Source organism: Abramis brama (assembly GCF_963993115.1).
Source record: "Abramis brama genome assembly, chromosome: 6".
Classification (NCBI taxonomy): Eukaryota; Metazoa; Chordata; class Actinopteri; order Cypriniformes; family Leuciscidae; genus Abramis; species Abramis brama.
Window position 1 is genome coordinate 16,153,782 of NC_139968.1, and position 24,627 is coordinate 16,178,408.

Below are 24,627 nucleotides of genomic sequence, written 5' to 3' on the forward strand. Positions count from 1 at the left end.
ACTCGCCGTGCTTGTGCTTTGATCAGGGAATCGCTTCAGTCGATTTAACCTAAAGTCCCTGGCGGACGATGGGCTCAATTTATAGCCTCTGGCCACGCCCATTCTGGCGGGCTCTGACGTGTCAAGGCGTGAAATTCCCTGATTGGTTTACGTGTCTGAGCCACCCCGTCATAGGTTTGTGCAGGTGCCGCAGCACAGCCAATGACCGCTCTGGCCGTTCATCTGTGTATGCTGTGAAGCTGCACTGCGTTTTAAAAATTTGGCTTCAATATTCTGGAGAAAAGGAGTTTTCCCATAGCGTAAGCTACTTATGCAATACTCGTTCCCTCATCACAGGGAACCAAGGTTACGTTAGTAACCGAGACGTTTCATGTTTACCCCTTTGAATTCAGATAATTCGAGTTTAAGGGCACATGGAAACGGGTTATAGTTCACTGTACACTGTTACCCGCAAAAATGTCACGATTCCAACAACAACAAATAATTTAGATAAAAAAATAAGCACATGTTAAAACGAAAACACAGATACTTACAAGACAAAAGTAGGAATGTCTTTTACCTGTTCTCTTCGACCGACAGATAAGTGAATGCAATGCTCCGTCTCGTTTAAAATGTTTCAAAATGGTGGAAATGTTTATCGCGAGAACAGTGATTTCTAGCCTACTAATTATCAAGTCTCGCGTTGCCAGTAGTCATGTCTCAGTAGGGCTGTTGCCATCTAGCGGTAGCGGTTAAAATAAATTTTGCTGCCGCTAGGGTGCGTCTAGATTTCTAGGCTAGGCTATACTAATCGCTGGTCTAAATCAGGGCTATTCAGAGCTAAATCTATAGATTGACCATGTCATGAAATGACACTTGCACCTTGTAGATATTATTACCAATGCGAACATAATGGGATATCAACCATCTCATGCGCTGCCTGGCCAAAAAAACTACAATTAATCAGTTTTGACTATAAGTGGGCTACAAATAGCCGGTCTGACTACGAGCTAAATCATGGCTACGCACAGCCTACACATAGAACATGTCAAAGAAATGAAACCAAACACCTTGTAATCACAGTTGACTGTGCCTACATGATGGAATATCATACATCTCGCAAGTTATTTTGCAAAAAATGACATGTAACCAGATTCAATGTTATTTTGGCTAAAAGTGGGTTGCACATAGCCGGACTATATTGGGTCTATATTTAACCGAGATGGTGAAATGACGGCTATTGCTGGGGACTGGCATACTTTATTGAATATTTCTGTTATTGTGCTCTTTTTGTGTGCTGTATTTGTTCTTCCAAATACATTATTTGTAAAACATCAATACAATTAATATTTAAAAGAACTAGGTGTCCCACTTTGACAATAAAGGTTAGTTTATTGCATGAAATTCTTGGAAAATATATGAATATGAACAAGTTTTTATATAAAAAAAGAGTAACCTGTATATTGTTGTCAAGATCTTTAGCTACTTAAAATGGTTTAGTATGAGGAAGTCATTTGGAACATATTTTAACACGAAACCAAAGACAAATTACTGTGTGAGAAAATGTCCCACTTTACCTGTATTCACCCTAGACCGTTTAGAACGTTTAGGTATGAAAGCAAGGCTGTGAGGGATAAACTTACCATGTTTTCAATGGCATCCGCTGTAAAAAGCTGTATACATCTCCTATATCACTTATAATTTTCCACAGCTCATATTGTCTGGAGTTTTTTGTCTTCTGAAATTTCTTGGAAATATAGTTTTGCAGTGTTTCGTCAGCAGAACAATCCAAAAACACATTAAATAACAGTGCAACCCACTGAAGAGATGTATGTCTGTCTATCCCTCATAGCCTCACTTTCATTCCTGTTAAAAATCAAAGATGGCTCTGCTGTGAATAAGGTCTATATGTCGTCAAACTCGATACCTTGGGTTTTAAATGAGAGGCATTGGATTTCAGCCATCATCTCAAATGCAGGGTTAAGTTTACTGTTTAACACCTGACAGTCTCATGTCTATCTTCAGATAAAGATAAAGGTTCGGCAACGTGACAACGGTGTGACCCCTGCAGACCCTCATGACTGTGAAAAGGTCAGTTCGTTTCTTAAAATAATCAGATAACATCATGTGGTACTTCCCCAAAACGTAATGGCATCAAAGAATACAATAAAATAATATTTCCAACACATTCAAGGTGCAACATGCATATAATTCATTTCTTTTTACTTGATGGTTACGCCATTTCCGAGTCATTAAATGTAACTTTTCTTTCATTAAATGTAAAAGTTGTCATTGACCTAGTCTCTTTTTGTGCTCTTTCAGTTGTGCCTCGTTCACAAAGATGTCCTTAAAGAAGGGGTTACTGCTTTGTGTCCTGGTTTCAGGAACATCTTTACTGCTCTATCTCACTTGCATCCCTTTGAAAAAAAAGTGGTTGCAAAGGACAGAAGGACCATCCAAGGAACCTTTTCAGGAAGTAACAGGGATTTACTATGTTGCTTACCCCAGAAAATATGAATTCATCATTGACCAGCCAGATATATGTGAACAACAAAAGCCCTACTTGGTGGCAGTTGTCCCCGTGCCCCCTGGGGACGTTGATGCACGCAATGGCATCAGGAAGACGTGGGGTAAACAAAAGGTTTTTGGGGACAAAGTGGTGCTGGTTCTGTTTCTTATAGGCGTACACAGTGGAAACGATGAAGAGATGTTGCAGGAAAAACTCCGGAATGAGAGCCAACAATACAAAGACCTTCTGCAGAGCAACTTCCAGGATTCCTACAGAAATCTGACCATTAAAACCATGGTGATGATGGAATGGCTCAGCGAAAAATGTCAACAGGCGTCCTACACGGCGAAAGTGGACGCTGACGTGCTCCTCAACATGAACAACCTAATAAATATGCTTGTGAGTTTGAACGCAGTACAACGCAACTATATGACCGGGTTAGTGTGGGGTGGCAGCGTTGTAATACGAGACCCTTCCAGCAGGTTTTTTCTCCCCTACGACGTGTACTCCAGGGACACATTTCCTCCATATCCTCTGGGCATGTGTTACATAATTTCTATGGACCTCCCACAAAAGATTCTACTGGGAGCAAGGGAAGTTAAGCCCATATATATTGAGGATGCATATCTTGGAATGTGTTTGGAGCGTTTAGGTATCGTCCCCACCAAACCGCCAAACATCGAACTGTTTGTGGTGGGACTACTGCAGTACAATCGCTGTTACTATTCTAGACTAATAGCAATACAAACAGAAAACACAAATCAGATGACTTCTTATTGGACAGATATTTATTCTTCCAGCCAACCATGCTGAGGTGGAAACATCACGAATATTCCTCATATTATGTTTCTGACCGCAAGAAAAAAACATGTTACGTTGGTGTACTGGTTCACTTTACATCAGTTTTCAAAATGTGTATAAAAAGTGTGTGTGTGTGTGTGTGTGTGTGTGTGTGTGTGTGTGTGTGTGAGCATTTTATTTGTTTCTATCAAGTGAAACCATTTGCATCATGAACATATCCTCAGGTACAATTAAACAAGTGTACATGCAAACTTATTTTTTTAAAATTATTTATTACTTACTAGTCAGAACTTATGGAACTGACATGAAAACAATATGCAGATATTACTCTTAATACATCCATTCTGTCACGGTTTGGGTTTTCTTATCATTGTCATGTTTCTGTGTCTTGTCATGTGATTCCCTGTTTGTCATGTTATCCTGCCATGTGTCTTGTCAATGCCATGCTTTTGTTTTATGTTTGTTTTTGAATTGTTTTGTTATTAAAGTTGCATTTGAGTTCTCAGCCAGCTTGCCTCCAGTGAATCTTTTGTAACACATTTAATATTTGAGTTTTTTTTGTTTTGTTATTCCCATTATTCTCAGTAGTAATGTAATTAGATTTTTATTGCTGTAATATAATTATTTTTACTTAAAGTAAAAAAATTGCACAGTTGCGATAGTCTTTTCTTCCCAATTGTGACTTACATCTGAAACAGCTTGGCGAAACAAGAACAAATATAGGGCGGGACTTGATTTTGTCCAAGAATTGATTGGATTGGATTGTTGTGGTTTGCTATTGGTGGATCTCATGTGAGTGACAGGTTGTCCGTCCTTCTGCCAGACATCAGAGAATAGATGACGCTGCAAGAGGGAGGGGAAGTTATTTTATATCAAGAATATGAGGGCACATTAATAAAAAAAAATTGCACAGATAAATAATTTATTATAAACTGCAATATTCCATAAAGAATTATACATTTTTGTCATGGTGACTTTAAATATGAAGTGTTAACTAGCATGATATAATCATTTTCTTTCTGAATAGACTGCCAATTTAAATATCATTCAAGTCATTGGTCATATAAACCTACATACTCCCACAGTATTTATATAACCATACTTACATCCGCCAATCCGCATTGCACCACAGAAGCGCTATACCACAGAAGAGGCCCTACGTTGAGCAAGTAAACCCAATTCTTTGGTTTAAATTTAAATATGACACAGGTTTTATGAATATTGAACCATACAGAGCCAAGCTAAAAACTTAATCTCACGTGTATGTCAAACAGTACTCATTGTCACCTGTGTATCCAGCCACTGTTAGACAATTTTGTAGCACAGGGTGTAGTCGTCAAGGTTATTGTAGTTTTTATTTTAATATCATTTTCAAATTTCCTATAAATTTCAGTTTAGTTTTAGTTAGTTTCATTAATGGTTTTGTTAGTTTTAGTTTCATTCTTATTTTGTGAACACATTTCTATTTAGTTTTTATATATTTAGTTTCAGTTTTAGCTTTAGTAATTATAGTTTAGCAGAATTAACAGAACACTTCCAGTTAAAGACATTTAATTTCAGCAAAGTTTAATGTTTGTAGTTTACAGTTAACTCTTGTGAAAACCTCTTAAAAATAATAAAGTTGTTTGAGGATGAACAAAGAACCAAACATATGCAACTAGAAAGTAAAAATTATTCATTCATACTCATTCATATTAAAAATGAAATCTTGTTAAACGTGGTGTATGAGAAAAAAAAATATGCGTATGATTATTGATTGATTATTGATTATTCTTTAAGGCTATTTCTATGATTAATCCTTTCAAACATTATTCTTGTATTGATACATTTATGCTTTTTGTCTATTGCATCGTTTAAAATCATATACTCATAGTTATACTCATATTCAAATGTTCTATTCAGACCAGACATTTAGTATAGGCCTACTTCTCTGACAAATGTAGCCTATGTCTATATCTGGCCTAGATATGTAATTAGTTTTTTCCGTTTTCTGCTCAGTGTGGTATCTAGTCTAACGTGTGGTTTAGTTTCACATGAGATGGTTATCTTACCTGGAATTAACATACAGCCGTATTTGCATAAGTCTAGTCATGATAGAAATATTTAATTGGCTATTTCTGTTTCTTAGGGCTGGTTCACACAGAAAGCGGTTTTGCTTTGAAAAACGGAAAAAGTTTAACTTATTTTAACTTGAGTGTGCTGCGTTTTTAGAACGTTGTGTCATGCGCGAAACGATGCAAAAGACGCGAGACTCGAGCGCAACGGTCATACATTGAAAAATAAAGTAAGGCAGTGGAATGGAAAAAAGTGATTTTCCGGTAGGCTACAGCATGAGAGCTTATTAATTACAAAAACGATTATTTATTTTTGCTAATTATTATTTTATTTCAGTTAGTTTTTTCAGTAAGTGTTGTTAGTTTTAGTTTTTAATTTTTGTTGAAATTCGTATTTTATTTCAGTTTACAAAAATGTTTTTTGAACAATAGTTTTAGTCTTAGTTTGTTTTCGTTTACAAAAATAACCTTGGGTCGTGCCAACACACTCACCCTATAACACACCAATTAATCCAGTTGTTAAAGCATATGGCACTGCATCACTTCTACACCACCAGGTTTGCACTTTAGGATGTCTTCAATGGTCTAAACAGACAACACCAAAATGTACACATTGTCTATAGAACAGCATTTTTTGATAAACTGGAGAACATTTTCTTTAAGCTGGGTCAGATCCCTTGTTTTACCAACCTCTTTTGCAAGCTCTGAATCATCCAACCTGGGTCTTTTGGAAGGGAATGCAGACGTTTTGTTGCCTTCATTGCATTCAGTAAAGGTTGAAGACTTGCTGACAGAGTTCCCATCAGTCAGAAGAGGGGACAACTCATGTGCAGAAGTGGAATCTGTATACAGTGTATACAAATATTACTAGCAAAAATGTAAACATCACCACAATTTTAAAATAAGACCAGAAAAGTATAAACATAATTACCATCATTAGTATGTAACCAGTGTAGAGATGATAGAATTGGTGTTATATGATCATATTTTCTTGACCTAGTAAGAACTAGGCTGAATCATAAGACACCATTAAAGATTGTACATTTACAATTGTGTTTCTGATGCTTTTTATTTTCTCAGTGAAGAAATTCATAAAATCATTACTACTAAACTGTAACGGAATATTTTGCTCAGGTGATGTCTGTTTATTTGTTAGTCTAGCCACGGTGTTAAATAAAAACCTTGGATTATTTTGGTTATTTTCTATTAGTTTGCAAAGATGCTCAGCCCTGGCTGCTTTTAGGGCCTTTTTATAATGTGAATCAAACCTAATTCCCCCGCGAAGGGTAGGTTTTAGTGCTTGTACTGGTACAGGGATAGCCCAATAACATCCCAGACAAGTCTCCCTCCTGTGAGGGGTAGGTTTAGGTATGTTAGGGTTAGGGCTGTGGGAACATAAGGCTGTGGGAACATAGGGCTGTGGGAACATAGACACGCTCCCAGCGAACCAAGCATTGCTGGCTATTTAGGGACTAAATAAGTTACTGGATGACACAGGGACAACATGACTGTTTGGAAGAAATCCTCCAGGTATGATCTGTTAGATACGCCCCTGGATAAGGGGAGAAAATGTAGCCTATGTAGATGGTTCTTGCTCAAAACCTTCTGATGGTGTTTTCCTCTGTGGGTATTCAATCGTAAAACTCGATGGGAATATCATAGAAGCATGCCATATGTCACTATTCGGAGCTAATTTCGCTCACAAGAGCATAGCCTACTTACAAAAGATAAAGCAATAACAATTTACACAGATTCTAAGTATGCTCATGGTGTAGTACACCACTTTGCCAAAACATGGGTGCAAAGAAATTTTAAAAACGCAGATGGGAAACCAATATCCCACTCAGAGTTAATAGCAGACCTTATTTAAGCGATAGTCAAGTCAAAGGTCACATGACTAGGGATGGTGAAGACTGCTTTGGGATCTTATAGGCATATTCAGTAGGTGTTCAGGTGACCGAGGGTCTAACAAAGTGAGCGATCACTGTCAGGGAAGCAATAGCAGTGTCTGTTCTTCTAAGATAAACTTGCATTAATAAAGGGGTCTGTCTCCCTCAAAAACAGCCTTGCAAACTCTGGTAAATCATAAATGATTTAAAGTGGCCATTGTTAAAAGAAAAGTGTTTGCACATATTTTACTCTCTGGCTGCGTCCGAAACCGCATACTTCCCTATTTAGTATGGGAAAAAGAGTAGGCGAGCGAAAAATTAGGCTTGTTTGAGATGAGCAAAATCTGCGCAGAATCGATCACCGGTGATCAGCGCGAGATGCATGCCGGTTAGAAATGTGTCCGAGTGCGGTCCGCCTTGCTCTGATGTCATGCTGACGTATGTCAAAAATCTCTCGCGATCGCAAGGCGGATGTGTCGGATTCTGCAGGCGAGCGCAGTTGCTCTCCACTTACTGCGCTGATCAAAAGCATGATGGGAAACGACTTGCTGACGACACAGCTTAATGCTCATTGGTTTAAACAACTGTGATGTATTGTTCTCTTTTAAAATGTTTGATTTTAAAACTCTAATATCATGTTTTATGTGTATATTTTATGTGTGAATATTCCCAAACTATCTGACAGTGCGATCTCTTTGGGTTATGCAATTTAATTTTTATAAAAAAATAAAATAAATAAAAACAATATTGATAAACATGTATTTGGAATGGAATTAAATAAGTACTTTGGGTGTCTTGTTCATTTTATTTATTTTAATATAAAAGCAACAGAACTTAAATTACATCCAGTTTATTAGCAACACCGTGCACGAGCGTGAATATCGTGAATCCCGCGATATCCATCTTTGATCTCACAGGTGTCAGATCCATTGCGAGAAGAGAGAACTGTCCGTCTTGCCTGCGCTTTTTTCACTCCTCCCCTCACTGCAGCCGCCTACTCTCGCACACATTTCAGGCGAGGCTAGGCGCATCTCAAACAAGCCTATTATGTACGAATCCAAAAGAGTAGGCGAGAATTACCTGGGTGACGTACTAATTATCGCGAGATTCGGACTTAAGTGCGTCCGAATATGCCTACTTTCCTACTATATAGTAGGCGAAAACAGTACGTGAAGGAAGCAGTACGTTCGAAACATCAGTATTCATAAAAGAGTAGGCGAGAAGTTCCCGGATGGTTTACTGCTTCCGGCCAGATTTTCGAGTGCTCGACCGATGGCTACTCTTCTATCCCAGGAGGCCACGCGAGAGGATACGTCATTATCAAACATCGCAGAGATCAGCGACGCGGGTGCTTTCAAATGTGAGTAAACACGGGTCCTTGTGTTAAAATTGCATGTGTTGAACTACTGTAGAGTAAACTGTTGAATTGTTGAAGGTGTAAAGACGTTACACAGTATAGTATAGTTGTGATTTTGCTGTAAAAACACGTTTTATTATGCCGTGTCCTTACTGGAGCTCCCCTGTTAGCTAACAACGTTAGCTAAACCACAGGGGAGCTCCAGTAAGGACACGTAAGTTACGTCTCTAAAGTGGATTTACATCAGCACATCACAACACGAAATACCGTAGACATCTGAGTGATGAATGTGTGCTATTATGTAGAACAAATCTATAAAGTAACTAAACATAAGTTATCTATTTTATTTGTCCATTAGTACTGTTGATAAATTGAGGAACATTAATGTTGGATAAAAAGTTAAAACAAGCTCATAAATCAGAGGTAATGTGAATCTTGTCTGGATGTTACAGGGACAGATGAACAGATGTGTGTTTATCCAGTGGAGAGTGGCTCATGAAGCTGAATGCTGCCATCAAAGGCTTTGAGTGAGTATATTACAGAAATGAATAACTACAACTATTTAAATCTTAAGTTGTAGTTATTTTAATTATTGTAATTTCAAACAGAGCTATTACAGCACTTTTCTGATTCTTGATTTCTGTGCATTTGCTGCACAGCTTTTGTGGTGGAGCAGGACCTGCAAGGGAAGATGATGGCGGCGTTTGTGAAAAAAAAGAAGCGGTTTTGTCTTCTAAACAATACTGAAATCAAATGACATTGTGCGGTTAAAATGACTGCTTTTGTGTTATGTTTGTGCATTTTGTAGGATCTGATATGTCAGCAGGCTGGTGTGAGCGCTGAGGATGAAGAGCCCAGAGATGAATCCTGGAGATGGTGCCATGGATGAGTCCCTCCATCACTCCACCTGCCCTTACGAGACCCTCCATCACTCCACCTGCCCTTACGAGACCCTCCATCACTCCACCTGCCCTTATTGCCTCAGATTGTGAAGCACAACACATCACGCAACAACCTCAGCGCCTTCAGCCTACATACATGATTGTAGTTTGAATATAGCTTTGTTTCATGTGTTGACTTGTATATGCATTTGTTTATTGTGTGATGGTGACTGTCATTCATTCTTTTACTAATTTATTAATATTTCTCATTGTTGTCAGTAAATACAATATAATTTAATTAATGCTTTAATTGTTTGAATGCAAATGTAGATATGTTCACTATATACACATGTAGAGTGTATTCAATCCTGCATAGCTATGTCATATGACATACATCACATTTTGTTTGTTTTATTGAATATTTTCAGTAAAAAGTAATATAATTAAGTATTGGTCAGCATTTATCGTTGTTATTATTGTATGTTTTGGGGTGGGATAGCAATGCAATTCATTCTGGGGTAATATTAATTTTAAATATTAATGATACTTAAATTTTTTGAGTATAAAATCAACAGTTTTCTCCAAAGGCAAATCTTCGCTCAGCTGCCCTTTGTGCAGACATTACAAACGCTGAGGAAAACCGTTCTAGGTAGGGCTGTTGAGTTACTGATGTTATGAGGTATATATATATATATATATATATATATATATATATATATATATATATATATATAAATCATGGGTTTGCATACATAATATGAGATTTTTTACACAGGAAAAAAGAACCTAGTACAAGGTTGAATATCTTAATATATATTTTCTTAAATAATTCATTATAATACATTTAAAAAATACATTTTTTTATTTTTTTATTTTTTATTTATAGGCCTAGGCCTGAGGGATGAAACGAGAGTTAAATTCAACAAGAAAAAGAGGAAAACATAAAGCAGTTAGCCACTTTTGCTTGTGGATAAAAATGGATATAAAATAAAGAAAATAACATATTCAAGAGATAAATAATATCGTTAAGGATAAAACGGTGGGTCACATTAGTAGGGTTAAATATACGAACTTTAATCAACCCTAAATGTATTCACAAAATAAATGGGCAGCAGTTTCTTCAAAAAGACCACAAAATCAGCAAGTTTAATCAATATCAAGATATTTACAGATAGATGAATTAAATGTGTTGTTCAAATCTTTTAAGTTGTTGCGCGTGTGATAATGCGTCGTCACATGATAACGTCAACATGGCAGATGTCCGGTTCGCATTCATACTCAACGAGATCTGGCTATAAAGTACCTACTTTTTTAGCGCTCGTTAAGTAAGTACTCATTGAAATTAAGTACCTACTCATTGAGTATGCGGTTTCGGACGCAGCCCATGTTTCGGAACAACATACTGTACCTTTAAGAGACAGAACAGGAACTTGACTTTGGATTTTCTATCAGCTATACTTGCTTTAAAGCCACTAGAAGGCAGCAAAGCTCTGCTAAACAAACAGGACGCTATCTAATCTCTTTAAGTGGTTGTTGATAATGAAAAAAATGTAGCCTACAGGCTATAAATATAGGCTATACACTATGACAAATATGTAGCCTATCTGTTCTCCTTCTGATTTTGATTGGAATGTTTCATGCTGTTCTAGATTGTGTTAATAATTAACGATGATGATCATAAAACATAAACATAAATATAATTTCAAATACCATACTTCAGTTTTTAATTATTATTATTATTATTTATTTATTTATTTTTATTAATTGTGTGCAACAAATTGCACAAAAAAAGCTGTCAAGAAAAAAAAAAGAGTTAAATTAAATGTAGGCTAAAAATGTAATTAGGCCTAATCATTTTTTTTAAAGGCATCGAAGTGATCGAAGCATATCGCATATTAACTTAAAGAGTTACATTTTTAACTTAAAAAATCGCTTTTACAATTAAATTATGTATTTAAAAGATCTGGTCAGGTGTCCTACTTTGACAATAAATGAAGGAGCAAAATAGCCTAAGGTGAGCGGGTGTGGCTACAGGGGTGAGGGCACACTTGTTGTTTTGTCTTAAACAGGATCCTGTTTGCTGCCATAAGAATCGACTGGCATACTTTATTGAATATTTCTGTTATTGTGCCGTTGGCTGTCGAAACGGTCGGAGTGAAACACAGCCATCAGGTATTAACGCGTTTCAGAGCTGTTCACCAGGTGTGCTGCCGTAAACCGCCGACTGATTTAAGCAGATATATTAATTTTCCTCATTTCGAGAGTTTAATTCACATTACAGTTTTTTGCCGTACTTTACAGTGCGCATTATAAGGAAGAAACATGTGGTCTGGTTTAAGTAGCAGGGTTGTCAAGATTATAGAGCTTTGAATTATGTGAGAATGTAAGGGGAATGGCGATTTGTTTTTGGGTTTTTTGGCGGAAATTGTAGGTCATAATTTTGGTCAAAATACGAAAAAACTTTTAGTTCTCGGTAAGTCTAGATGATTAAGTTCATGTGTAATTTGCTCTTAAAATGTGCTTATTGTACTTGCCTACTGATAAAATAATAAACCATTTCAGAATCTAGGAAATGAAGACAAAAGGTCAGGGCCAGCAATTAGGGAAGATGTTAAATCAGTCTTAAACAATAAATGAAGATATTTAATAAAGTATCGACTTTTTGTGTGCTGTATTTGTTCTTCCAAATACATTGTTTATTTGTAAAACATCAATACAATTAATATTTAAAAGAACTAGGTGTTCCACTTTGACAATAAAGGTTAGTTTATTGCATGAAATGCTTGGAAAATATACGAATATGAACAAGTTTTTATATTAAAAAAAGAGGAACCTGTATGTTGTTGTCAAGATCTTTAGTTACTTAAAGTGGTTTAGTATGAGGAAGTCATTTGGAACATATTTTAACATGAAACCAAAGACAAATTACTGTGTGAGAAAATGTCCCACTTTACCTGTATTCACCCTAGACTGTTTAGAACGTTTAGGTATGAAAGCAAGGCTGTGAGGGATAAACTCAGGGGCGTAGCACCAAATGTTGGGCCCCGGTCACAGAACCAAGGAGTGGGCCCCTCACAACACCACAAACACCCAAGACTGCTTTATTTTCACTATTATTCAAAACTTCTTTTTTATTTTCACAAGGTGAAATTCAGAGGGTCAAAAAAAAAATTAAAAAAAATCATATAATACTAACATAATAAATATATTACACCTGACCTGCATAAATACTTTGAATCAAGCAATCAAAAAAAAAAAAAAAAAAAATAATAATAATTTAATAAACTTTAAATCTTATGCTAGATCCTTTGAGACCTACACGAGATTTCATTTACAAAGCCCACTGGCGAGTTTTCATGTTAGCAAAGTCACTTATTAGATCTTTGAAGTCCAACTTCTTAGCTAGTTGGCTTTTGATGGAGAGAAGTGCCAAGCTGTTTAGCCTATCTTGAGACATTGTTGATCTCAGGTAGTTTTTCACCAGTCTCAACTTGCTAAAAGCTCGCTCACCCCCTGCAACAATTACTGGTAAAGTGCAAAAAATCCTCAGTGCAATGCACACATCTCCAAAAATACTCTGCAGTTGCATCTTAAAGATGGCATTAAGAAGCTCAAATGGGGCCAGAGTAGTTGGAAATGTTGCAGAATATACTGACTTCAGGTGGAGGATTTCATTTTCAAATTCAGAAGTTAGGTCTTTGTTGTATTTTCTTATTAGTCTTTGACTTGCTTCAGCTATCTGAGCTTCACTCATTACTGTCAGCTTCAGAATGGGAGCAAACGCTTCATATTTCTGCTGTGATCTGAAACCTTGTGCTCAGTTCACTAATGATGCGGTCAAGTTCAACGAAGAAAACATTGTGTTTGAAAGCTGTCTCTGCACTGTCTTCGCTTGCATCATCTTGAGAGCTCTCATCTGCCATGTGTTTTCTTTTTCTTTTACGTCTGTCTGCCTTGTGGAACTGAACGGGAATCTCCAATGCTTGTGCAACTAGGGAGGCTTCAGCCAGCAAGGAGTTCCATTTATTGCAGATTGCGGATTAAAACAAAAAACCAAGCTACACCCTTTTTTAAATTTCATCTTTCATTCCGAAATAGAATAATGAATGAACGAAAAAGTACACGGACCGACAAACAGTTGCAATGTTGATTTGCATTACACATGCAAATCAACATTGTCAACTGTTTGTCTGAAATGCACAGTCGGATATCGATGACCTACAGTAATTTATGAGCCCCAGAAATCTTTGAAGCCTTTGATGCTTTGAACCCCATATGTAGCCTACATGGTATGGAATTCATAATGTACAAAAAAAAATGTTGCAATACTATGTTTATGATCATGCTTAAAAGGTTATTGTTGCCGTAAGATTTATGCGTGAAAGAGATTAACACTAATTCACTTTAATAAAGATGCTGACATGCATGCTATTCTTGCCATGGAAGTACAATAACATTAACTTCCTTAGATGAGAAAAAAAGTTCTTAGTTCAGATTAGTTCTTATTTTTTATTTTATTTTTTCAGTTTGAAACAGTATCTAACAGCATTAAAAAGACGATTAAAAACTCTGGTTGCTGTGCTAATCAGTGCTAATTACAAGTTAACAGTTAACAGGTTCTATGTGATTTGATGATTTGAACAACACATTCTGCTCCTGCCTAAAGTGTGATGCGGGCCTAATTTACATACAGATATCTGCAACGTCATTTGGCCTAGTCAAAACTCTAATTCAAGATATCTGTAATTACATTTTGACTAGGCAGAATGAAAGTTACAGATATCTCAAATTTCAGATATCTCTAATCAAAATTAATTTCAAGATATCTATAACTTGATAATAGATATCTACAATTAAATTATGACTATCCCTAACTCCAGTTTAAGATATCTACAACGTCATTTTGACTAGTCATAACTCCAGTTACAGATATCTACAACGTCATTTCACCTAGTCAAAACTTAATTTAAGATATCTGAAAAGGAACATGTAGATATCTTGAACTGGAGTTATGTATGGCAAGCCGTTTTAACTTTTATTCATTTCCAGGATATGAATTGTTGATATCAAGAATTATATTTTTGATATCAACAATTAAATTTTTTGATATCAAAAATGTAATTGTTGATATCAACAATTTAATTTTTGATATCAACAATTGAATTCTTGATATCAACAATTTAATTCTTGATATCAAAAATGTAATTCTTGATATCAACAATTGAATTCTTGATATCTGTAATTATATTTTCACTAGTGAAATCTCACCATAGGCTGCCATTCAAAATCAATTGTTGATATCAAGAATTGATTTCTTACTAGTAGAAATATAATTTTTGATATCAATAATTACATTGTTACTATAAAAATGTGAATTACTGATATCAATAATTCAATTGTCACTAGTTAAAATATATATTATTGATATCAACAATTGAATTGCTACTAGTAAAAAAATTCATTTTTGATATCTGAAAATGTATTTCTGATATCAATATAATTTCAGATATCTAAAATGGCTTTCTTACTAGTAACAATCACATTCATGATATCAGAAATTAACATTGTCACTAGTGAAAATGGAATTATTGATATCAAAAATAAAGGTTTTTACTAGTAAGAATTGTATTTCTGATATGTGTATTCAGAATTTTAACTAGTAAGAAATACATTTTTGATATCTGTAATAGTTTTGTCGCCCTTTTAACATTTAAAACACATATAGGATATGAATTGTTGATATCAACAATTAAATTCTTGATATCAACAATTCAATTCTTGATATCAACAATTCAATTCTTGATATCAACAATTCAATTCTTGATATCAAAAATGGAATTGTTGATATCAAAAATGTAATTGTTGATATCAAGAATTTAATTGTTGATATCAAGAATTGTATTTTCACTAGTGAAATCTCACCATAGGCTGCCATTCAAAATCAATTGTTGATATCAAGAATTGATTTCTTACTAGTAAAAATATAATTGTTGATATCAAGAATTACATTGTTACTAGTAAAAATGGCAATTACTGATATCAATAATTCAATTGTCACTAGTTGAAATGTCTATTCTTGATATCAACAATTTAATTGCTACTAGTAAAATTTTTCATTTTTGATATCTGAAAATGTATTTCTGATATCAATATTATTTCAGATATCTAAAATGGCTTTCTTACTAGTAACAATCACATTCATGATATCAGAAATTAACATTGTCACTAGTGAAAATGGAATTATTGATATCAAAAATTAACATTGTTACTAGTAGCAATTAAATTGTTGATATCAAGAATAGACATTTCAACTAGTGACAATTGAATTCTTGATATCAAAAATAAAGGTTTTTACTAGTAAGAATTGTATTTCTGATAAGTGAAACTGGAATTTTAACTAGTAAGAAATCGATTCTTGATATCAACAATTGATTTTGAATGGCAGCCTATGGTGACATTTCACTAGTGAAAATACAATTACAGATATCAACAATTATAGTTTTTACTAGTTGAAATTCAATTGTTGATATCAAGAATTATCATTTTAACTAGTGAAAATGTAAATGCTGATATCAAGAATTAGCATTGTTACTAGTGGAAATGTAATTCCTGATATCAAAAATTGCCATTGTTACTAGTAGAAATCTAATTCCTGATATCAATAACAATAATTTTAACTAGTGAAAATTTAGTTGTTGATATCAAGAATTCATATCCTGCGAATGATTAAAAGTCAAAACGGCTTGCCTATTGCCATTCCCAGGATATAAATTGTTAATATCAATAATTATAGTTTTTACTAGTTGAAATTAAATTGTTAATATCAAGAATTATAGTTTTTACTAGTAAAAATTTAATTGTTGATATCAAGAATGAACATTTTTACTAGTTAAAATTGAATTGTTGATATCAAGGATTCATATCCTGGAAATGAATAAAAGTTAAAATGGCTTGCCATAGAAATTAACATTGTCACTAGTGAAAATGGAATTATTGATATAAAAAATGAGCATTGTTACTAGTAGCAATTAAATTGTTGATATCAAGAATAGACATTTCAACTAGAGACAATTGAATTCTTGATATCAAAAATAAAGGTTTTTACTAGTAAGAATTGTATTTCTGATATGTGAAACTGGAATTTTAACTAGTAAGAAATCAATTCTTGATATCAACAATGGATTTTGAATGGCAGCCTATGGTGACATTTCACTAGTGAAAATACAATTACAGATATCAAGAATTATAGTTTTTACTAGTTGAAATTCAATTGTTGATATCAAGAATTATCATTTTAACTAGTGAAAATGTAAATGCTGATATCAAGAATTAGCATTGTTACTAGTGGAAATGTAATTCCTGATATCAAAAATTGGCATTGTTACTAGTAGAAATCTAATTCCTGATATCAATAACTATCATTTTAACTAGTGAAAATTTAGTTGTTGATATCAAGAATTCATATCCTGCGAATGATTAAAAGTCAAAACGGCTTGCCTATTGCCATTCTCAGGATATAAATTGTTAATATCAAGAATTATAGTTTTTACTAGTTGAAATTCAATTGTTAATATCAAGAATTATAGTTTTTACTCGTTAAAATTAAATTGTTGATATCAAGAATGAACATTTTTACTAGTTGAAATGTAATTCCTGATATCAAAAATTGCCATTGTTACTAGTAGAAACATTATTCCTGATATCAACAATTATAATTTTAACTAGTGAAAATTGAATTGTTGATATCAAGAATTCATATCCTGGAAATGAATAAAAGTTAAAACGGCTTGCCATAAGTTATGACTAGTCAGAATCAAATTGAAGATATCTCAAATTACAGATATCTACAATTCAGTTGCAGATATCCGTAATTCACATAGTGGATATCTGCAACTGAATTGTAGATATCTGTAATGATAAACCCCATACAAATGAATGGCAAAAGTGACGTCATTTGTCCTAGGAAGAATGTCTTTGTGGATATCTGAAATGACAATTATGGATAGGAAGAATGTAGTTGTGGATATCTGAAATGTTCTTTTTGACTAGGCAAAACTGAATTACAGATATCTGCAACACATATCCAGTCTAGCTTTTAAATGTTAAAATGGCTTGCCATACCAAACTTATTTTAAAAAACGAACACTTAAACTTACATCAGTGAACTACCATCCTAGCTAACACAGAACGTTGTCGACGTAACCGGACCGGACCATATTCGTCATATACTACATATACTACATAACGTTCCAGCGACGTAATGTGATTCCCATAATCGTCATGGCGACGTTATAGTGGTATGTGGCAAGAATGTAACGAGTACGTCTCAGTGACCAAACTGTTGCGAGGACGTAACATACAAGGACCATATTAGTCGGTGCGACGTGCCAAATAACATTCCAGCAACATAACTTTGATGTGCTTGATAACCTTGAAATCCGCATAGAACTGATAAGAACTGATAAACTCAAACATTTCATTCTCTGCTGTAAAACCTTATAAATTCTAATAGGGAACTGTGTATTGTTTTCAGTTAATACATTTAGGGATCAATTGTAATGGAAACCAATACAAACCCCTATTAAATTCTAAATAGAAAATGGCCCAAAACCATTTATTCAGTGTTACTTTGTACAATTACTAAGCCAGTACATTTTGAACATTAACGATTTTTTTAACCATGTAAAGTGTTAACAAATTATGAGTAGCCTACAGAAATTTAACACGTCAATTAATTAATACAAAAAAACATAATCAATGAATAATGTAACCAACTATTATTTTTTATTGGAAAAAAATGTCTTTATCATTAGGGATGGGTGTAGTTAAATTTGATCACTGATACTTATTAATAGCCTACTCTATGACACGCTTTTCTATAATTTGGAGCAAAAACAATAAAGACATTAAAAAAAAAGAAATAAAAAGATTCAGCAGTTTCTTTATTATTTTATTTGCAGAAAATGCCATGTTTAATAAAAGTAAATAAGCAACAGAAGAATGTGAAATGCAGAAAAGAGAAAGAAGAATATACAGAAAATAATTTCTTAGGATAACGGAATTTATGTTTTAGGTTTACATAATTCATTGAATATTTATGAGGAAACATAATTATGAGTTACCTTATATCAGTCACGGCCGTACGTATACGCTTGAATATTCTGTTTATCGCGATGCATGCTTTTGTTTTCCGTGTCGAGTGTTCGGTGTTGCTTTCTCTGAAAATGACACGTTCGTTTCGACAGGTTTTCGAAACTGGAAAGCAGCATTAGAACGTGATCGCCAAAAACATGCGTGCACCAAGCTCATTTACAAGCCTCGACCTCATGGACAGAGTTTTGCCGCCGACAGGTGTCGGGGGAGACCGTAGCATGTTTGCTCGTCCCCCAACAGATAGAAAAGAATCGCTAGTATTACATAAAAAGCATGGCAGGCAGGTGTTGTGAAGTTTTTAGCAGTCAGCTTCCACTACGCGGGGATTGTGAATGTGATAGTGAGGAAGATTGCATAGCTGCGGGGCTTTTTGCCAAGTTGTTTAAATACACGTTGGAAAAAGATATACCTGGCTGACATTACATCAGGTATCCACAAAATGCAAAGTACACTTCCAAAACCATCCAGAATTAAGTGATTGAAATTTTGGCATCCATGCCCTTGTGAAAAAGAAGTGTAGCCTACTTAATTGTATTGAAAGCGTACTTTTTGTGTGCTTAAAATAATAAAAGTATACTTTTTAAAAAGTGCACTTGCAGATAATATAATATAATTTTAAAAAAAATGCACGTTGTAATAATGTCTAATTAAGTTTTACTTGAAGAATACACTTTCTTCACAATATTTCTAAACACACTTAAGTGTACTTTTTAAAAATGCACGTTGTAATAATGTCTAATTAAGTTTTACTTGAAGAAAGTACACTTTCTTCACAATATTTCTAAACACACTTAAGTGTACTTTTTAAAAATGCACTTTGTAATAATGTCTAATTAAGTTTTACTCGAAGAAAGTACACTTTCCTCACAATATTTCTAAACACACTTGTGTACTTTTTAAAAATGCACATTATAATAATGTCTAATTCATTTTATTTAAAGAAAGTACACTTTCATGATAATATTTCTAAACACACTTAAGTGCATGTTTTAAAAAATGCACTTTTTAATAATGTCTACTTAAGTTTTACTTAAACAAACATTTTAAATAATTATGATTTTATAGTGTTTTAAAGTTATTAAAGTTAAAGTTCTAAGTTATTAAAGGAAATTTATTTTGATGTATTGACTAATATGCTCAATAAAATAAGAACTATAATGGAAAACATGGAAAATAATTGATTTTAATTACAACTCAGGTGTGTTGTCCAAAAATAATTTGTTAATGTATTTTAAATATGTTTAGTCTATAATATATACTTGTGCATTAATGCACTTGAAATGTATTTTTCCAATACATTTGCTTGTACATTATAATCAAGTACAACATATTGTTGAAATTTTTGTCTGTTTTATACATAATATTTGACAATAAAATGTAATTTATGAGAGGAGTCTTAGCATAATAGTAATGTGTTGTACTTTACAACTGTGAACAGAATACTTTCAATATCATTATGTTGTTCTTAGTCAATTAAACACACATTTAATTGTAATCAGACTACACTACACTGAACAAAAATATAGATTTTTAGTTAGGTGAAAGAGTCAAGTTTTGTGAATTTAGGCTACAGAGTCTAACAACACAGTGAGTTAGAACAACTTCAACTTAAACAGAAAAGCTTAAATAAATAACCCTTTTATATGCGCGTTGTTTAATGCGCATGCGCCGGAAATACTACGTCATGATGACGCACTACTTCACTAGAGTTTGAAAAATGCGCTGTTAGGAGCTGTGTGCGCCTGCTGTATATCTATCAATTTAATTCATTTGAGCCAAATATAATAATGGACTGGATCTGTTTTATAAACAAATGGTTTCCTTCTGTTTTTTTGTTTTTTTTTCTGTCTCTTTGGAACATTTCCATTCACATTTACTCTGGAGAGCTTCTGGGACATTGACATAAACAGCACCTTCCAACAACTTCAAAAAAATTGGTGACATGATTTTGGTTTTCTTGTTTTTGTGCCTTTTGGATTTCTTCAGTTTTTGTTTTGAGACAAACTTATATTCACTATAATGCTGGAGTAAGCATTTTGTCCTGTTTAATGTTGGTGCTATGTAAAGTGTGCTATGTTAATATTAGTTTATGTATTAGCCAACATGATCTAACAATGAGCTTTTTTTTTTACAGTATTTATTAATCTTTGTTAATATTAGTTAATTAAAATATAGTTTAAAGGTGCCATGTGTCAGAATTGAGGTAAAAATATCCAAAAAATGAGCTACACGCATCAAAAGAATGAGAAGAAATAAGGGCAATGATGTCATTAAAAAAATGACAAGTTATAGTGCTGCAGAGATATCAACCTGAATTAGCATTAGCATTACTAGCCACGGCCCGACAGGTGTCGTAATACCAGTTTCGGCCATGGGAGGCGGTATGCGGGCAACATAACCACCAGTCAAACATGCAATACACGAATAACTCGCACGGCTTGTGGGCGTACTTGAACCTGATGTCAATCGTGTGGAAAGTAGCCTACTGTCCACTACTACATTCAAATAAAATCTGATAAAAAAAAAGGAACAGAACCAGAGTAAACATTGGCACTGCTTTTCATCGCTGGAGACAACTAATGGACATGAAAGAAATGAGGTTCGACTCCGAACTTGCAACATTTCTTTTGGATTGGTAAGTAAGATGCTGTTAGTATTTCGTTAGAAGTTTGTTTTATATGTTTGTGTAGTTTTTTCGGGAAGTTATAACATAGAAATGTATTGAAGGCTGTTCGATAAACGTATATATAACGTACATAAATATAGTATTGTAATAGTACACATATATAGCACAATCTCTATAGCTCTTTTTTTCTTGCCAACTAACTTACGTGACCTATATTATGTTTATTAAATGGCTTTCCTGAGGTAAATCTGACATAATTGTTCTCCAACTGTGTTATTGACCTCTTCACGCTGATAAAAAACACTGATTGGTCGATATTATGTATGAGGAATACATTTTGGTAAGTTGTAGCCTACTGTATCTTTTAACAGTGTTCGTGTTTTTTTACTATTAGTAACGTTAGAGATGATCGGTTCACGTGCGCTAGCTAGGGATCTGTCGTGTAACATTTACAAGCGCCAAAACAGTATTGTTTGAATTGCGTAATAAAATTTTCAGAATCTGAGAGCTGAGATTTTTTTTTTATATCATAACTAACCTGCTCTGTCTGTCTAGTCTGTCGGTCTCCGTGTCCTCTTTGCTTCGCGATTTTTCTGTGCGTGAGAAAATGGATGTGTGGCGTGAGAGCGTGTGAAAAGTGTCAATTGCGTGAGTCTCACGGTGAATGCGAGAGAGTTGGAAGCTCTGGTTACGTTGGCGCTAGCTTGGTCAACATCAGCGAATGCTGTCTGTCAAATTAATGTTATTCAAACTAACAATAAAAATGTAATATGAACAAAACGAATATGAACATTAGGGGTGGGAATCTTTTACCATCTCACGATTCGATTCGATTCCGATTCTTGAGGCCACGATTCGATTCAAAATCGATTTTCGATTCAAAAAGATTTTCGATTCAAAACAATTCGATTTTATTCATAATGATTTCTAATCAGGTTTCTGATCATGATCTACTCTCATCTGCTTTGCAATACAGAATGACAAACGGAGACATTAAAGTGTCTTTTTCACATTTATTAAGTTCAATTCTCAGGGAAGTGCCTTTTATCAAAAACATTGAAAAAATATTTTTACTTGGTACTTTTAAAGCAAAGTATTTATGATGACCCATAACGAACTTACTTCCAATACTTCCTATATTAATTGTATTAATAAAACAAATGGAAGTGATTTGGCAAGTCAACTGTAAGGTTACATTTGCCAGCATATGTCCCAACATTGCTGAGAACCAACAGGAAAATAAATGTGTGCCTGTACTAGCAGCATACTTGTAGTAAATTAATACAAACTTCAGCATATTCTGAATCTCTGGCATTTAATAATAGACTTCTAACCAACATCCTCTTGTTATTTCCAATGAGCAATATAATCCTTCAGACAAAAAAAAACATTTTGCTGTAGCAAATTCACAAACAGTTTTCGTTCAAAAATATAGAATTATGTACCTGAAGCTATCATAACGTATAATGCTTGTGGACTTATGCATATTCTGAATAATTAGTAACATACAAAGTCGCTCTTGACTTATACACAACTAAATAATAAAGAGTTATGACTTGAAATGTTTGCTGTATACCACAATCAAAAATAGCAAAGAAAGTGAATGAACATTCTGCAGAGAGTAACTTACAGTCAAAATGTAACTTTTTGTGACTGGCATTGCACATATTGCATACAGATCAGATCGGTTTACACAGCATATTGATGTGAAAACTAAACAATACAGAAATTAGCTCTCATACAAAAAAATACTAAATAGATCACAATGAAATTGCCAATGTTCCATACGTTAGCTTTTAACGAAGACATTCTCTGGTGCCGTTCGGATTTGGCGCTCAGCCATCATGCGTCTGTTATGTGCGCGTCTCTGTTATGTGCACGCCACAGACTGTCCGCGCACTGCACGTCCGCTTCAGATTTCCGCCTTTTGCGTTCCTTAAATGTTACGTTATTAGATTTTTTTTTTTTTTTTTTAGAAAATCGATTTTTGACATTTGTGAATCGATTCAGAATCGTCCACGTCCCGAATCGCGATTCATCTAAGAATCGATTTTTTTCCCCACCCCTAATGAACATATTCACTGGTAAAGGTGAAGGGGAGTAGCTTGAAGATGTCATATTCATACTCTAGAGTAGACCAACTCACTTTCTGGAGGTATACTGCCCCCATCTGGTATGGAATGTGCAGTATGAATGTATTTTTTTTGACACAAGGCACCTTTAAGTTAGTTAATACAATTTATAGTCATTGTTCATGTGAGTTCACAGTGCATTAACTAATTTTAATACACAACTTTTGAATATAATAATGCATTATTAAATGTTGAAATTAATATTAACTAAGACTAATAAATGCTTAAAGTATTATTCATTCTTAGTTCATGTTAACTTAAGTAGTTAACTAATAATACCTTTTTGTAAAGCATTACCCGTTTGAATCTTAGTGTTGTACATGGAATGATACTTTTCTTCACATTTTGTTTGTATTAATTCATGGGTTGTGTGTTTGAGGTACTGTGTGTTTGCTTCTAAAATGATGTGTGTACTGGTAATCCCTAGGTTATGGGGACCAAATTACCCCAAAAGTAATGGTAATACCAGTAAATTACATGCAAACAATCTTATAAATCCATACAGAATGATGTTTTCTGAAAATGTAAAAATGCTAAATGTTTTCTGTGATGGATAGGTTTAGGTACCTTTGTATGAGGGAAAAAATGATTGTGCATAATAAGCATCATTGTCCTCCAGACTCTTAAATGAGTTAAAGGGATAGTTCACTTTAAAATGAAAATTCTGTCATCATACTCGCCCTCAAAAGTTGTTTCAAACCTGTATGAATTTATTTCTTCTGCTGAACACAAAGGAAGATATTTAAAAAAATGTCTGTAACCAAACAGTTAACTGGTCCCATTGACTTCCATAGTATTTTTTTTTCCTACTATGGAAGTCAATGGGACCAGTCAACTGGTTGGTTACTGACATTCTTCGAAATATCATCTTTTGTGTTCAGCAGAAGAAATAAATTCATACAGGTTTGAAACAACTTGAGGGCGAGTATGATGACAGAATTTTCATTTTAAAGTGAACTATCCCTTTAAGGTGTTGTAACTGTTTATGTATAGTGTTTCTTTGGGGTTTTTTTGTGCATCAACAGAAAGGTTTTTATGTATTTATTTTAGAGATTTTGTCAGTAAATGTACGTAGATATCACTTCCTGCTCAGCTACTGTTCGGACACTCTTGCTTACTGCTCCGCGCTTTGCTCTATCGCTTTTACATTTTATCTCCTATTTTTATATTTTATTTCCTTTATTTTATTTCCTTTATTTTGTTTCCTTTTATCACCTAATTTTAACTTTAGCAAATCAGCACAGTG

General features: G+C 34.1%; 1 protein-coding gene and 1 long non-coding RNA gene across 4 annotated transcripts in view; both read left to right on the plus strand.

Moving 5' to 3' along the window:
* The window catches only part of LOC311084438 (beta-1,3-galactosyltransferase 2-like), a 60,768-nt gene extending 56,974 nt beyond the window's left edge, over nt 1-3,794 (plus strand). For all 3 annotated transcript variants that reach the window (XM_084116447.1, XM_084116448.1, XM_084116446.1), the window contains exons 2-3: nt 2,005-2,070; nt 2,302-3,794. In XM_084116447.1, the coding sequence (XP_083972573.1) occupies nt 2,057-2,070; nt 2,302-3,301 (1,014 nt within the window). In that variant the 5' untranslated portion in view covers nt 2,005-2,056 and the 3' untranslated portion in view covers nt 3,302-3,794. The remainder of the gene's footprint in view (nt 1-2,004; nt 2,071-2,301) is intronic.
* A 4,245-nt stretch (nt 3,795-8,039) lies between these two features.
* Nucleotides 8,040-9,664, plus strand: LOC311084440. Its single transcript, XR_014606533.1, has 3 exons — nt 8,040-8,592; nt 9,042-9,116; nt 9,398-9,664. It is a non-coding gene; the product is annotated as an uncharacterized lncRNA (long non-coding RNA).
* The last annotated feature ends 14,963 nt before the right edge of the window (nt 9,665-24,627 follow it).